At 39.5% G+C, this 12,698-nt stretch overlaps 1 protein-coding gene across 1 annotated transcript; it reads right to left on the bottom strand.

The window, feature by feature from the left end:
* Window positions 1-2,398: 2,398 nt before the first annotated feature.
* lcat (lecithin-cholesterol acyltransferase) lies at window positions 2,399-12,377 on the bottom strand. Its single transcript, XM_024379227.2, has 6 exons — window positions 11,984-12,377; window positions 5,389-5,545; window positions 5,027-5,142; window positions 4,842-4,937; window positions 4,479-4,703; window positions 2,399-4,191 (listed from the first exon to the last, which is right to left on the bottom strand). The coding sequence occupies exons 1-6, from the start codon at window positions 12,132-12,134 to the stop codon at window positions 3,599-3,601; spliced, it is 1,338 nt and encodes a 445-aa protein (XP_024234995.1). The 5' UTR covers window positions 12,135-12,377; the 3' UTR covers window positions 2,399-3,598.
* Window positions 12,378-12,698: the final 321 nt, after the last annotated feature.

Genomic DNA, 12,698 nt, shown 5'->3' with positions numbered 1-12,698 from the left:
CAGCAGAAAGGTCAGATTTCTCCATTCATTTCTGTAGCTACTGTAGCTTAGCTATCTTTTGTCAGCTGATGGTGTTTATTGACTGAGTAATAATGAACATCAGTTACTCTAAATGGTTACCTACCTGGCTCTTTGAATAGCTGACTTAGCTAGTACTTACACATACAACAATATTCAATTGAGCTATTCTGTGTGTGTGTGTGTGCCTGTGAGTTCTGAATGTTCCCACAGGAGAAAAGCACAGCATGGCATCTTAGCTGATCATCATGAACTTCATGTAGTTACATCAGTCGATACAGTAACTTAAAATTAGCATTTTTATTGGTATGGGTATACTTCACCAACATCCTTTCTTGCTTACTGAAAGGCAGATGTAGGCTATACTCTTCAGTTGTGAACACTACTATTGCTCTGACAATTGACCTACTTCTCTGAATATTCAATGTATAAAAAGACATCTAAAGTTTTGTAATTTCATTATAATCTACACAATAATTCACATTTCCTGTTGCTGCAGGATTATTTTCCTGTTGTGAGAAAGTAATCTCCCTTTCCTCTCATCTCTCTCCCTCTCTCTCTCACACACACACACACCTCAGATCTCCTCATCTGCATAGTGCATAGGGTCTAGGGTTTTTGAAGGAATTGAATTCCTCTGTTTTAATTCCCAATCAAAATTAAACACTCTGTCAATGCATAAGGGTTTGTAAGACCCTTATTTTATAAGAATGGACAGAGCCCCGGTCTTAAAAGTCAAGTAACAGCCTTTAATCAAGAGAGTACTAAGTTCATACACATTTTACCACAGGTTATAAACTGAAAATGACGTCAGCGTTTTCTAAATGTTCTGTCTCTTCTTGACACTGGTAGAAAGGCTCTATAGATCTCAAGCCTTCCCTCCTCGCCTAGAGCCAAGGTCAGTCAGTGTAGATAAGCATTCTAGACAGTCTGGAGATAGTCCGTCCCTGCCATCTGGAGATAGTTCATTCATTTGTACCAAGGAACAGACCGTCATTGTTCTAAACTCTTGACTACATTATATTCAATACTGGGAGCAAGAGAGAAAATTCATACATGTACAGTAACATAATAGTATTCGGATTAGTCAGTCCTGATTGAAATGTATACATAATTAGTCATCATTGATTTAAAAAATCGCTTATCAAGGGTCTAGGGTGATCCTGACCAACATTTAACATTAAAAAGCTGTTTTCGTAGAGGGCCGCTAGACTAATTGACCAATGTAAAAACGTTAGCTGACATGGGCTAATTAAGTGTGTCAGTGACTGACATAACTAGAGAAAGTGCTGATGCGCAACCAGCTTGTGAAATTGCACCTTGTCTATTCTACTGTTCGACCTCTCAACAGTAAATTGAGACCCTGACTGAATACAAATAAAATGTATGTTTCTTCCAATGAGCCAGTGCTTGAGTATTTAACATATATCTGTGGCATCTTTATTTTATAGCAGAGAGAACTAATGGGAATATTTGTCAGATTTAAGAATATTGGAGACCTTATTGTACATACAGTACCAACACATACATAAGCATGATAATACAGCCTGTCACATTTTTGACATTGCATCCAAAGTGCTTGACCTTAAAATTAAACAGAGCTAAAACAGAAAATGCTATCTGAAGTGGATGGGGACTGCATTTTGGCAAGTAGGGAATAGATGTGTAAAGACAACGCAATATGAAATCTCATTTTGTCTTCAATTTTATTCGATTTTGGATCACAGGTAAAATGCAGCAATTACATTTACTTTTATTACTCATCAAGAGAAGGAGGGGATGTAAGGGGAGAGGGAGTTTCTTAAAAACAAACATGTATCCACTCTCTCCCGCCACCCATATTCCTCCATACAAGTGCCATCTGTCAACTTTTAGTAAAAAAACACACTTGAAGCAAATTTAAACATTGAAATAAACCAGTATAATCAAAAGGCAGTTTAATAAGAGTGAGCAAAGTTTAGTATTAGGGGATAAAGTAGTTGATCTGGCAACATGTCTACGTGTCTACAGCAAAACAACTTGAGAATTAACAAAAAAACAGAGCAAACTATAATGCTATTTGGCCTTAACAGAGAGGACACAGTGGCAGAATACCTGACCGCTGTGACTGACGTAAACTTAAGGAAAGCTTTGACTATGTATAGACTCAGTGAGCATAGTCTTGCTATTGAGAAAGGCCGCCGTAGTCTGACCTGGCTCTCAAGAGCAGACAGGCTATGTGCACACTGCCCACAAAATGAGGTGGAAACTGAGCTGCACTTCCTAACCTCCTGCCAAATGCATGACCATATTAGAGACACATATTTCCCTCAGATTACACACATCCAATTTTGATAAACTCCCATATCTCCTGGGTGAAGTACCACAGTGTGCCATCACAGCAGCACGATTTGTGACCTGTAGCCACAAGAAAAGGGCAATCCGTGAAGAACAAACACCATTGTAAATACAACCAATATTTATGTTAATTTTCCCTTTAGAACTTTAACTATTTGCCCATTCAGCAATAGCTATGCAACGTGCCAGATAAGGTATCCATTTACAGTAACTGCTGTTCATCATTACTTAGTGTTTGACTATTAGCCAACAGAAGAGCTAGCTAAGTATTGGAGTCTGACATTTCTACAGCAGTTAGCTCTAACTGGGCAGCTTCATCTTGTTGCAAGTGAAGGGACCAACTTACTTCCACTAGCTACTACTATCTAGCATGACTATATCCAGTAACCAGGTAGGGCTAGTGCTAGCTAGCCAGCTAGTCCAAGCCAACTTTGTTCAGTTGTTATTAAGTTTGTGCTATTGGCATGCGATCTTCATAATAAGTTCTGCATGTTAGCTAACATTATTATTTTCTATTTCAGTCTAATCCTTTCTTTTAGCTGCCAACATAGGCTGTTAAACCCCACCCCAACCCTGTGAATACTCTGAGGGGGTGTGTACTTCCGTGTATGAAAATAACATTTAATACAATTTGTTGTTATTTGTTTGCCATTATTCCATGTCCAATTTTGACACAATAGATGGGAAAACAAGTCGATTTATGATTTTTTCATTTTTTTTATTCAAAAATGTTTTTAGCCGTTTTGTTTTTCCACTCTGTTTTGACTCGAAAATCAAAATAAGGAAATGTACACTGACCAAATACAAATTTATTTTTTGATTTCCTATCATGCTAAGAGGAAAAGATAAGCATAATGAAACACGAGGCATCTCATTAGTAATACTAGTTAGGATGTGTGTACATATACACTGAGTATACCAAACATTAGGAACACCTAATATTGAGTTGCACACATACACAATCCATGTCTCAAGGCTTAAAAATCCTTCTTTAATTAACCCTCACCTTCATCTACACTGATTGAAGTGGATTTAACAAGTGACATCAATAAGGGATCATAGCTTTCACCTGGGTTCCCCTGTTCAGTCTACGGCATGAAAAGAGCAGGTGTTCTTAATGTTTTGTACACTCAGTGTGTAAGTCCAACTCAGTAGCTACTACATCAGTAATCGTATGTACATTGGGAGAGTGAATTATTTTCTCCCCAAAAGCTTACAGTGTAGATTTGGGAGCCTTGTCCGGCTAGACTTGATCTTGCATGACTGCAGAGTCAATGGGACGTTCATCAGTCTCATGGAATGTAGAATCCTCTTCCTCATATCTTCCTTCCAGGATACTCTGGACCACGTTGAGCACCTTGCTATTGAATACTATTTCCAAGTGGGGCATGGCCCTGAACTCCTTGACATAGACAGGCTGTGCTTGCTTTCCTATCCAACGCTTACATAAACTCATGCTAAGACTGTCCACTGTATCATCCCCATCAGCATACACATAGTCTATAGGGTCTACATTTGGGAACTGGTCGTCATAAATATAGGTAACTGGTGTGGGCAGCCCCACACCATAGAAGCAGTATACCTCTACACCAGGAGGGGGCAGACCAGCTGTCAGGTTTCTGGTGTCTTCCCACATGAACCAGCCATCCTCAAAGTCGATGTCTTTGAAGAAGCGCTGGTAGTCCTGGTGGGTATAGTTGAATGAGGGTGTGGAGATGAAGGTGTGGTCTGCAGGCCATGCCTCTTCAAATGGAAGCATCCAGGGATTTGTTGTGGTCATGCGTTGCTCCTCCCGGATCTTGATGTTGGATACCATTGGGATGCCATCATTTTCACCTGCAGAAACAATTGTTATCATAAATTATTTTCTCTTGGCAATCTTTCATCAATGTGTGACTCGCCAAAGTAATCCAGACAAACCAGTCCTTACCACCCTTTCAGGAAAATGAAGATGTGGGCATCATCACTAGTAAAATGATTTTGCAATATGTACCGATTACTGTCAATGTGATTTACAGGACAGTAAAAACTACTTCCACACGGTTATCAGGATTTTTTTAGGTTATGTTTCTACTATAGGTAAGGTTGTTTCAATCTGTCCACCAGACTTTGACATATAATACCTGATGCTAGCACTCGAATAGGCTTGACTGCCCCACCCCAGGGTGCTCCAAGTGAAATGAAGCCTTTGATGTATTGGTCTTTCCAAGTCTGGGTCTGCTGATATAAGAAGTAGAGGACATAATTGCTTCCCATGCTGTGTCCCAAGAGGTAAAGTGGTTGTTGATACTGCTCGTACATATCCTCAATCAGCTTCTTCAGTCGTGCAAAGTATTCCTCCTGCTCATCTGATAAGGAGAGACAAATAGGCCACATAATGAGAAAGCATGTATGCATAAACAATGAATGAGTTGTACTTTTGTTTTACAGGAATGTTATTGTCAGTTGGATGGTGTGTGTGTGTGTGTGTCCATGATGTCACTTACTTGGAGCTACCCTCCAGTCGTATGGTGCTGCTCGGACAGTCTCATTACGGACATATCCCATGTTGACCAAATGTGTAACCATAGTGTGAAAATATCCTGGAAAAGGACAGGTTTCATTTAATGAAATCATAATCAAAAAGGAAAACAATTATAGGAACAGATGTCCTCATTACGGTTGTTCTCACCTGACAACTTGTTTGTGTCCAAGAACTCAACAGAATAGGTCTGTCCAAAACCAGGCACTCTCACAGTCACCCCTGCAGAATTGGAGGTCTTGCGAGTTGTCCTATTGTATACAATTCTGTAGCAGAAAATATTCAGTATGTACAGGATGTTATTGCATAAGGAAATGATCCCAACCACTAAAATGCCTCGCACTCAAAATCAAACTTGTGAAGATAGAGTTGCGGTTGTATGCTTCTCTCTTCTATTACAGTGCATTATTTATTAATACAGCAAAGAACAATTAGCAAATTTGCTAATTGAAATGATTGAATTTATAAGATAAACAGAATTATTTTGACATCAGATTCATTCTCCCCCTCACCTTATATTATCGATCCAACAGTCAAGCCCAATTGGCATAAACATATTCAGGTCAATCCAAAGTGTGAAAAAGTCATCTGTCTTTTTGTAGCACATCCAATGCACAAGACTTGGCTTGTCAATCTTGGCCTCAAGCTGGTTTCCTAGGTTCCCAGGTACTGGTCAAAAGTGGAAAGATGTTAGAACTTAGAAGCCAGATGAGCAAGGAGGCAAGTTTAGAACAATGTAGAGACAATCATCACAGTTTACAATAAAGTAGTTTAAAAAGAGGATACAACAAGGGTAGATGAAGAAAAGGATGACAAGACAAAGTCAACGTAGAGATTTGTGTTTTCCCTTGTTTCACAACTGTCAATGTGATTTGTCCCATCAAACAGACACAAGACATTGACCAATAAAAAGAATGGTTACACTTCATTTAAGGCTAATTAATTGTAATAATAGTAACATTAATAACAACATGTGGTAATTCGAGTCTAATTACAGGGCTGTAACAACAAATACTTGATTCTGTTTGTTACAAATGTTAAAGTTTCCAATAGCATCCCAACGCACCATATTTCAGCCTGCACAAACCACGTGATAAGTGTAAACCAATTGAACACTGACAAATACATTGACACAATTTTGCAATAAAGAGCTGGAGTCTGATGCCCTGGCCCAATTGTCACGTTCATCGTATAGAGGAGACCAAGGCGCAGCGTGATATGAATACATTCTTCTTTAAATAAAGCAAGACAACTAAACAACCGTGACGCTATATCGACCTAGTGCTGACATGCAACTACACATAGACAATAACCCACAAAACAAAAATGGAAAATGGCAACCTAAATAGGATCCCCAATCAGAGACAATGATAAACAACTGCCTTTGATTGGGAACCAATTCAGGCCACCATAGACCTTACATTACCTAAACATACATAAAACCCATAGATATACAAAAACCCTAGACAGGACAAAAACACACATACCCACCCTCGTCACACCCTGACCTGACCAAAATAATACATGAAACATAGATAACTAAGGTCAGGGCGTGACACCAATGACAAAAACAGGTTTACAAACAGTTCACATAAAATAAAAAAGTCGGCAGGGCGGGTGCGGTGTCCATTTCTACATTTCTACATTTCTACATTGGAGAATAATAGTGAAGATATCAAAACTATGAAACAACACATATGGAATCATGTAGTAAGCAAAAAATATATAAAAAAATTGAAATATATTTCAGATTTGAGATTCTTCAAAGTAGCCACCCTTTGCTTTGATGACAGCTTTGCACACTTGGCATTCTCTCAACCAGCTGCACCTGGAATGCTTTTCCAAAAGTCTTGAAGGAGTTCCCACATATGCTGAGCACTTGTTGGCTGCTTTTCCTTCACTCTGCATTCCAACTCATCCCAAACCATCTCAATTGGGTTGAGGTCAGGTGATTTTGAAGGCCAGTTCATCTGATGCAGCGCAAACCAGATGGGATGGTGTATTGCCGCAGAATGCTGTGGTAGCCATGCTGGTTAAGTGTGCCTTGATTTCTAAATAAATCACAGACAGTGTCACCAGCAAAGCACCATCACACCTCCTCCTCCATGCTTCACGGTGGGAACCACACATGCGTAGATCATCTGTTCAAGAACAGCTCAAATAAGCAAAGAGAAACAACAGTCATAAAGCTCAGTCAATATGGAAAAGTTCAAGTCGCAAAAACCATCAAATGCAATGATGAAACGAGGATCGCTAGAGGAAAGGAAGGCGTAGAGTTACCTCTGCTGCAGAGGATAAGTTCTTGCCATAATATCCAATTGTTTTTTAGTAGCTACGATCTTGTCTCATCGCTACAACTCCCGTACGGGCAAGGGAGAGACAAAGGTTGAAAGTCATGCGTCCTACGATACACAACCCAACCAAGCCGCACTGCTTCTTAACACAGCGCACATCCAACCCGGAAGCCAGCCGTACCAATGTGTCGGAGGAAACACCGTGCACCTGGCAACCTTGGTTAGCGTACACTGCGCCCGGCCCGCCACAGGAGTCACTGGTGCGCAATGAGACAAGAACATCCCTACCGGTCGCGGCCGGTTACGACAGAGCCTGGGTGCGAACCCAGATTCTCTGATGGCAGACAGAATCCACGCCCTTAACCACTGCGCCACCCGGGAGGCCTAATAATAATATGGACTTGGTCTTTTACCAAATAGGGCTATCTTCTGTATACCACCCCAAACTTGTAACAACACAACTGATTGGCTCAAACACATTAAGAAGATAAGAAATTCCACAAATGAACTTTGAACAAGGCATACCTGTTAATGTAAATGCATTCCAGGTGACTACTTCATGGAGCTGGTTGAGAGAATGCCTAAGAGTGTGCAAAGCTGTCATCAAGGGAAAGGGTGGCTACTTTGAAACATTTCAAATATAAAATATATTTTGATTTGTTTAACACTTTTTTTGGTTACTACATGATTCTAAATGTGTTATTCCACAGTTTTGATGTCTTCAATATTATTCTACATTGTAGAACATAGTAAAAATAAAGAAAAACCCGAGAATGAGTAGGTGTGTCCAAACTTTTGACTGGTACTGTATATATTTAAGGCACTCAGTCCAGCTTTCAACTTACTCTTGAAAGTTGTAATAGTAGAATGCACAAGGTGCATTTTCGAAATTGGTCAATGCATTTGGGGCGGCAGGGTAGCCTAGTGGTTAGAGTGTTGGACTACTAACTGGAAGGTTGCAAAGATCAAATCCTCAAACTGACTAGGTAAAAATCTGTCGTTCTGCCCCTAAACAAGGCAGTTAATCCACTGTTCCTAGGCTGCCATTGAAAATAATAATTTGTTCTAGTTAAATATATGTTAGAGAGCTATTTATAAATTGTCAGCTAAAGTTTTTTAGCTAGATTTTTTTGCCCAAATGCTGGAAGGGGGGCCTGAGTGGAAAAGTTTGTCAAGCCCTGGAGTACACGCTCAGTGTGCAAAATCCAGACATTAAAGATTTCAGTGAACGAAACAAAGTGTTGTAGGCCAAAATCGTCAACACAGGAAAGAGAAAGTAAGTTTCCCATACAATTTTTGGATACATTAATTCTGCGGGACAATTTAGCATAGGCAGTTAGCTAGCATTTTTAAAATTAGCTAGCACTTTAGCTAGCTAGCTAGTTTTCTAATCTTGACTAGCTAACTAGCTACCTAAAGCTGGCAAAAAGTGGACTATGGTTGCTACTCACTACCTAACGTTAGCTAGGCTCAATGGTCTTATCTTCCCTGAACCTTGTTCTCAAGATATCCGTACCCCAAGGGTACAGTCCTTTCATAAAGTATTCAGACCACTTGACCTTTTCCACATTTTATTACGTTACAGCCTTATTCTAAAATTGATTAAATAATGGCCTCATAATGACGAACCCCCCAAAAATATGCATTTTTGCAAATGTATATAACATACTGAAATATCACATTTAGATAAGTATTCAGACCCTTTACTCAGTACTTTGTTGAAGCACCTTTGGCAGTGATTACAGCCTCGAGGCTTCTTGGCTTCTTCAGGTCTCTCTAGAGATGTTCAACAGGGTTCAAGTCCGGGCTATGACTGGGCCACTCAAGGACATTCAGAGACTTTTCTTGAAGCCACGCAGGTTGTCATGTGCCTTTTACTAAGGAGTGGATTCTGTCTGGCCACTCTACAATAAAGGCCTGATTGGTGGAATGCTGCAGAGATGGTTGTCCTTCTGGAAGTTTCTCCCATCTTAAAAAGAGGAACTCTGGAGGTCTGTCAGAGTGACCATCGTGTTCTTGGTCACCTCCCTGACCAAGGCCCTTCTCCCCTGATTGCTCAGTTTGGCTGGGCGGCGAGCTCTATGATGTGTCTTGGGGGTTCCAAACTTCTTCCATTTCAGAATAATGGAGGCCACTGTGTTCTTGGGGACCTTCAATGCTGCAGAAATGTTTTGGTACCCTTCCCCAAATCTGTGCCTCGACACATACCTGTCTTGGAGCTCTATGGACAATTCATGCACTGTCAACTGTGGGACCTTATATAGACAGGTGTGTGCCTCTACAAATCATGTCCAATCAATTGAATTTACCACAGGTGGACTACCATAGGTGGTGAGGAAAATGTTTTATTTAACCCATTTTAGAATAGGACTGTAAACGTAACAAAATGTGGAAAAAGTCTAGGGGTCTGAATACTTTCCGAATGTACTGTATTACGTGAGACACCCAGCATGTTAACATTATCTAGCTAGTTAGCTACTTGTGTCAACACAAGCACTATTATTGCTTGCTGGATAACACAACAACTAGCTAAGCTTAGCTGGCTACATGCCTAGAAATCATGATGATGAGAAATAGGGGTAATATATAGTGCCAATGCTAAGTTGTTATACATGATTCTTCTCTGCCACTGATTCCCACAAGATCTCAGACTCCAGGATCGGAAAATGTTGACAAGAAATAAACAGATGAAGACAGAGTCAGAGACAGAGTTGTCAATTTCCATTGTTACTTGTAACGTTAAAAAGGGTATAAAAAGACAATCCCATTTTTGTATTAGCTAGCTATCTAGGTTACTCACCATTATATAGGCTACAGATTTGAGTCACCACTAGAATAGTTATTTTTATGTTATTGAGTAGGTCTGTATATCTTAGATTAATAATTTGACTAATTAGATTAAACAAACAATACAACAAGTTATTATTTGTATGAAATGTAATGTCTTTTTGCAATAAAGCTGACTAAAGTAGAAGCTCATCTTTTGTTTGTAGGCATTTTCATTTGGTAATGAGTAATAAGTAATTATATAGAAATTGCTCATGGGTAACTATAAAGTTACACTTCACTTCCCTTACGAAAATAGATTGCAGTTAGAGTGCAGTATAACTCCAGTATATTCTGCAAATACTGCATCCCCCCCAAAAATGTTTTTGTACTGCAGTAATTTTGCAGTGTAACTAGCAACAACCATGTCCTTATGCAGCTATTACAGATACTCTGTTTAGTACTAGTGTGTTTATTTTCTCACTTGGATGGTGCTCTCAGAAGCTGACAATTAGATTGTCAAATTGGGTAACGAGCTTTGTAGGTATACAATAATTACAAGGTAGTGCCCCTCAAGATACACTTCATTTTAACTAGCTAACACCTAGTAATTACATTGTACTTGTGTAGATACTACATGTACTCTGTTGTGTACTAGTGTGTTTAACCTCCCACTTGGATTGTGCTTCCAGAAGCCTTGAAATAAGGGCCAGGTTGTCAGGATAAGTAATTTACTATATAAAAGTACACATTCATTACAAGTAAGTAACCCTCAAGAATTTACACTTCATTTTAACTATCTATATTCTGTATTACACCTAGGAATGACATTTTACTTATGCAGATATTACATGTACTCTGTGGGTACTAGTGTGTTTAACCTCCCACTTGGATGGCGCTCTCGGAAGCCTTCAAATAAGGACCAGATTGTCAGGATAAGTCATTTACTATATAAGTACAGAATAATTACAAGTAAGTACCCCTCACAATACACAAGTTATATCCTGTGTAACACCTAGTAATTACATTGTACTTATGCAGATATTACATGTACTCTGTGGTGTACTTGTGGGTTTATTCTCTCACTTGGGTGGCAAGGAGGTTCAGGTTGTCATCATCGATAACGTGCACATATATTACAAGTTATTTTTGTATTATAATGTGGAATGACACCCGTATGGTAGACTTCAGTCAGTGAGGCTGGCCTATATCTGATCTGTTATTGTAAAGTAAATCAAGTTAACCCAGATGTTACACTTATTGGGGGCAAGTGCTAGCAGCAACAACATTGAGTGGAAATTTTGAAGAGTGCGCATTCACAGGAGGTAATTAGAGCCTATTGAGCCTCCAACCTTTGTAATCTCGGACACCCATTTGTCCACAAGAGACTACAGCCTTGTGACAGTTATTACTGAATCAGATGCAACTCAGAAGAAACTAAACACTACATTTGGTGAATTTAGTGGAAACTTGCCCATTAGTAACAAGCATTTGTTTTACACCTCTGTAATTACAAACTGCAATTCCCGCCAGTTACATTTTGTTATTACAGTGTAACTATGAGTTATTACAATTAACTACAAGACTTGTTACAGTGTAATTACACATATATTTACACTGTAATAATGACTCCTTAAAATTAAGTATTACCAGAACTATTCCTGAACCCCAAGGCCCCAAATGATTTCCTCTCCAGACAGATATAGGCTGGCTGTCCTCCCATTATGCTGAATTGGGGTATGCTTCTTCACCCAAGTCCAAACCCGAGCCAATGTTATTAGGAATCAAATATATATATCCCTGGCCTAGGACCATATGATTCACTTAGCATTCATACCAACACCTGCAGATACCATAGAAAACGGCCTGGAGCTGGCTTCAAGTTCCAGACAGAAAATCGACCTGTCTTGTGAAATACATTTTGGACTTTCAGTATACAAGAAAGCCAACTGATATTACAATCACATAAAACATACATCGAATTCCATGATAAATAACACGGTGCAATCACATCACAGCAAACTAATCAAGAAATAAAAACGCTTACCTATAAGAACCGGCGGAGTGCTATTGTTTGCCACTTTGTTTTGCGGTTTGGCACTTGGTGGGAATACCACATCGAAGAGCCAAAATCCAGCAGATTGCTGTAGCGCAATGAATACTATAAGGAGCACGGTACAGCAGTGCGCATATCCCATTCTGTCCAAATCTTGACAGTGTTGTCTTGTCTCTCACTAGGTCAGGAGAAGGAGAACTGGCCTATTAATGCTGTGTGTGAAAGAGGTGGGGCGCGAAATCAGAGGGAAAATGTGAGGTCAGTTACTCGACCATCGTTGGATCGCACTTTCAAAGCGCATCTCAAATCAGGTAACGTTATAAACAACATCAACATGATGCGTATCTGTTCTTCTATAAGAGCAGCTGTGTGCTTCTACCGTGTAGTAAACGTAAAAGGCCGACGGGTTATAGTTTAACTGAATTTATATGGAAATTTAAGCACACACACACACACAGAGAAGGACAAACACAACGTGTAGCCTACCACATACCCATTGCCCTATTGATTGTTGTACAAGTCCCATTCCGTCAAGGCTGTTTGCGCTATGGTCCCAAGGTAAATTATTCATTACAGTCCGGCATTTGGAGATTTCTATTGATTATACAAAAAAAAAAAAACATTTAGAAGAAAAAAAAGTTAGCTGGTTTGCTGAATATCATATTTTGATTATCATGCAATACATGTTTTGGCTTTTTACAATGTT

Source organism: Oncorhynchus tshawytscha, linkage group LG19 (genome assembly GCF_018296145.1).
Source record: "Oncorhynchus tshawytscha isolate Ot180627B linkage group LG19, Otsh_v2.0, whole genome shotgun sequence".
Classification (NCBI taxonomy): domain Eukaryota; kingdom Metazoa; phylum Chordata; class Actinopteri; order Salmoniformes; family Salmonidae; genus Oncorhynchus; species Oncorhynchus tshawytscha.
This window is presented reverse-complemented; position numbering and strand designations above follow the sequence as displayed.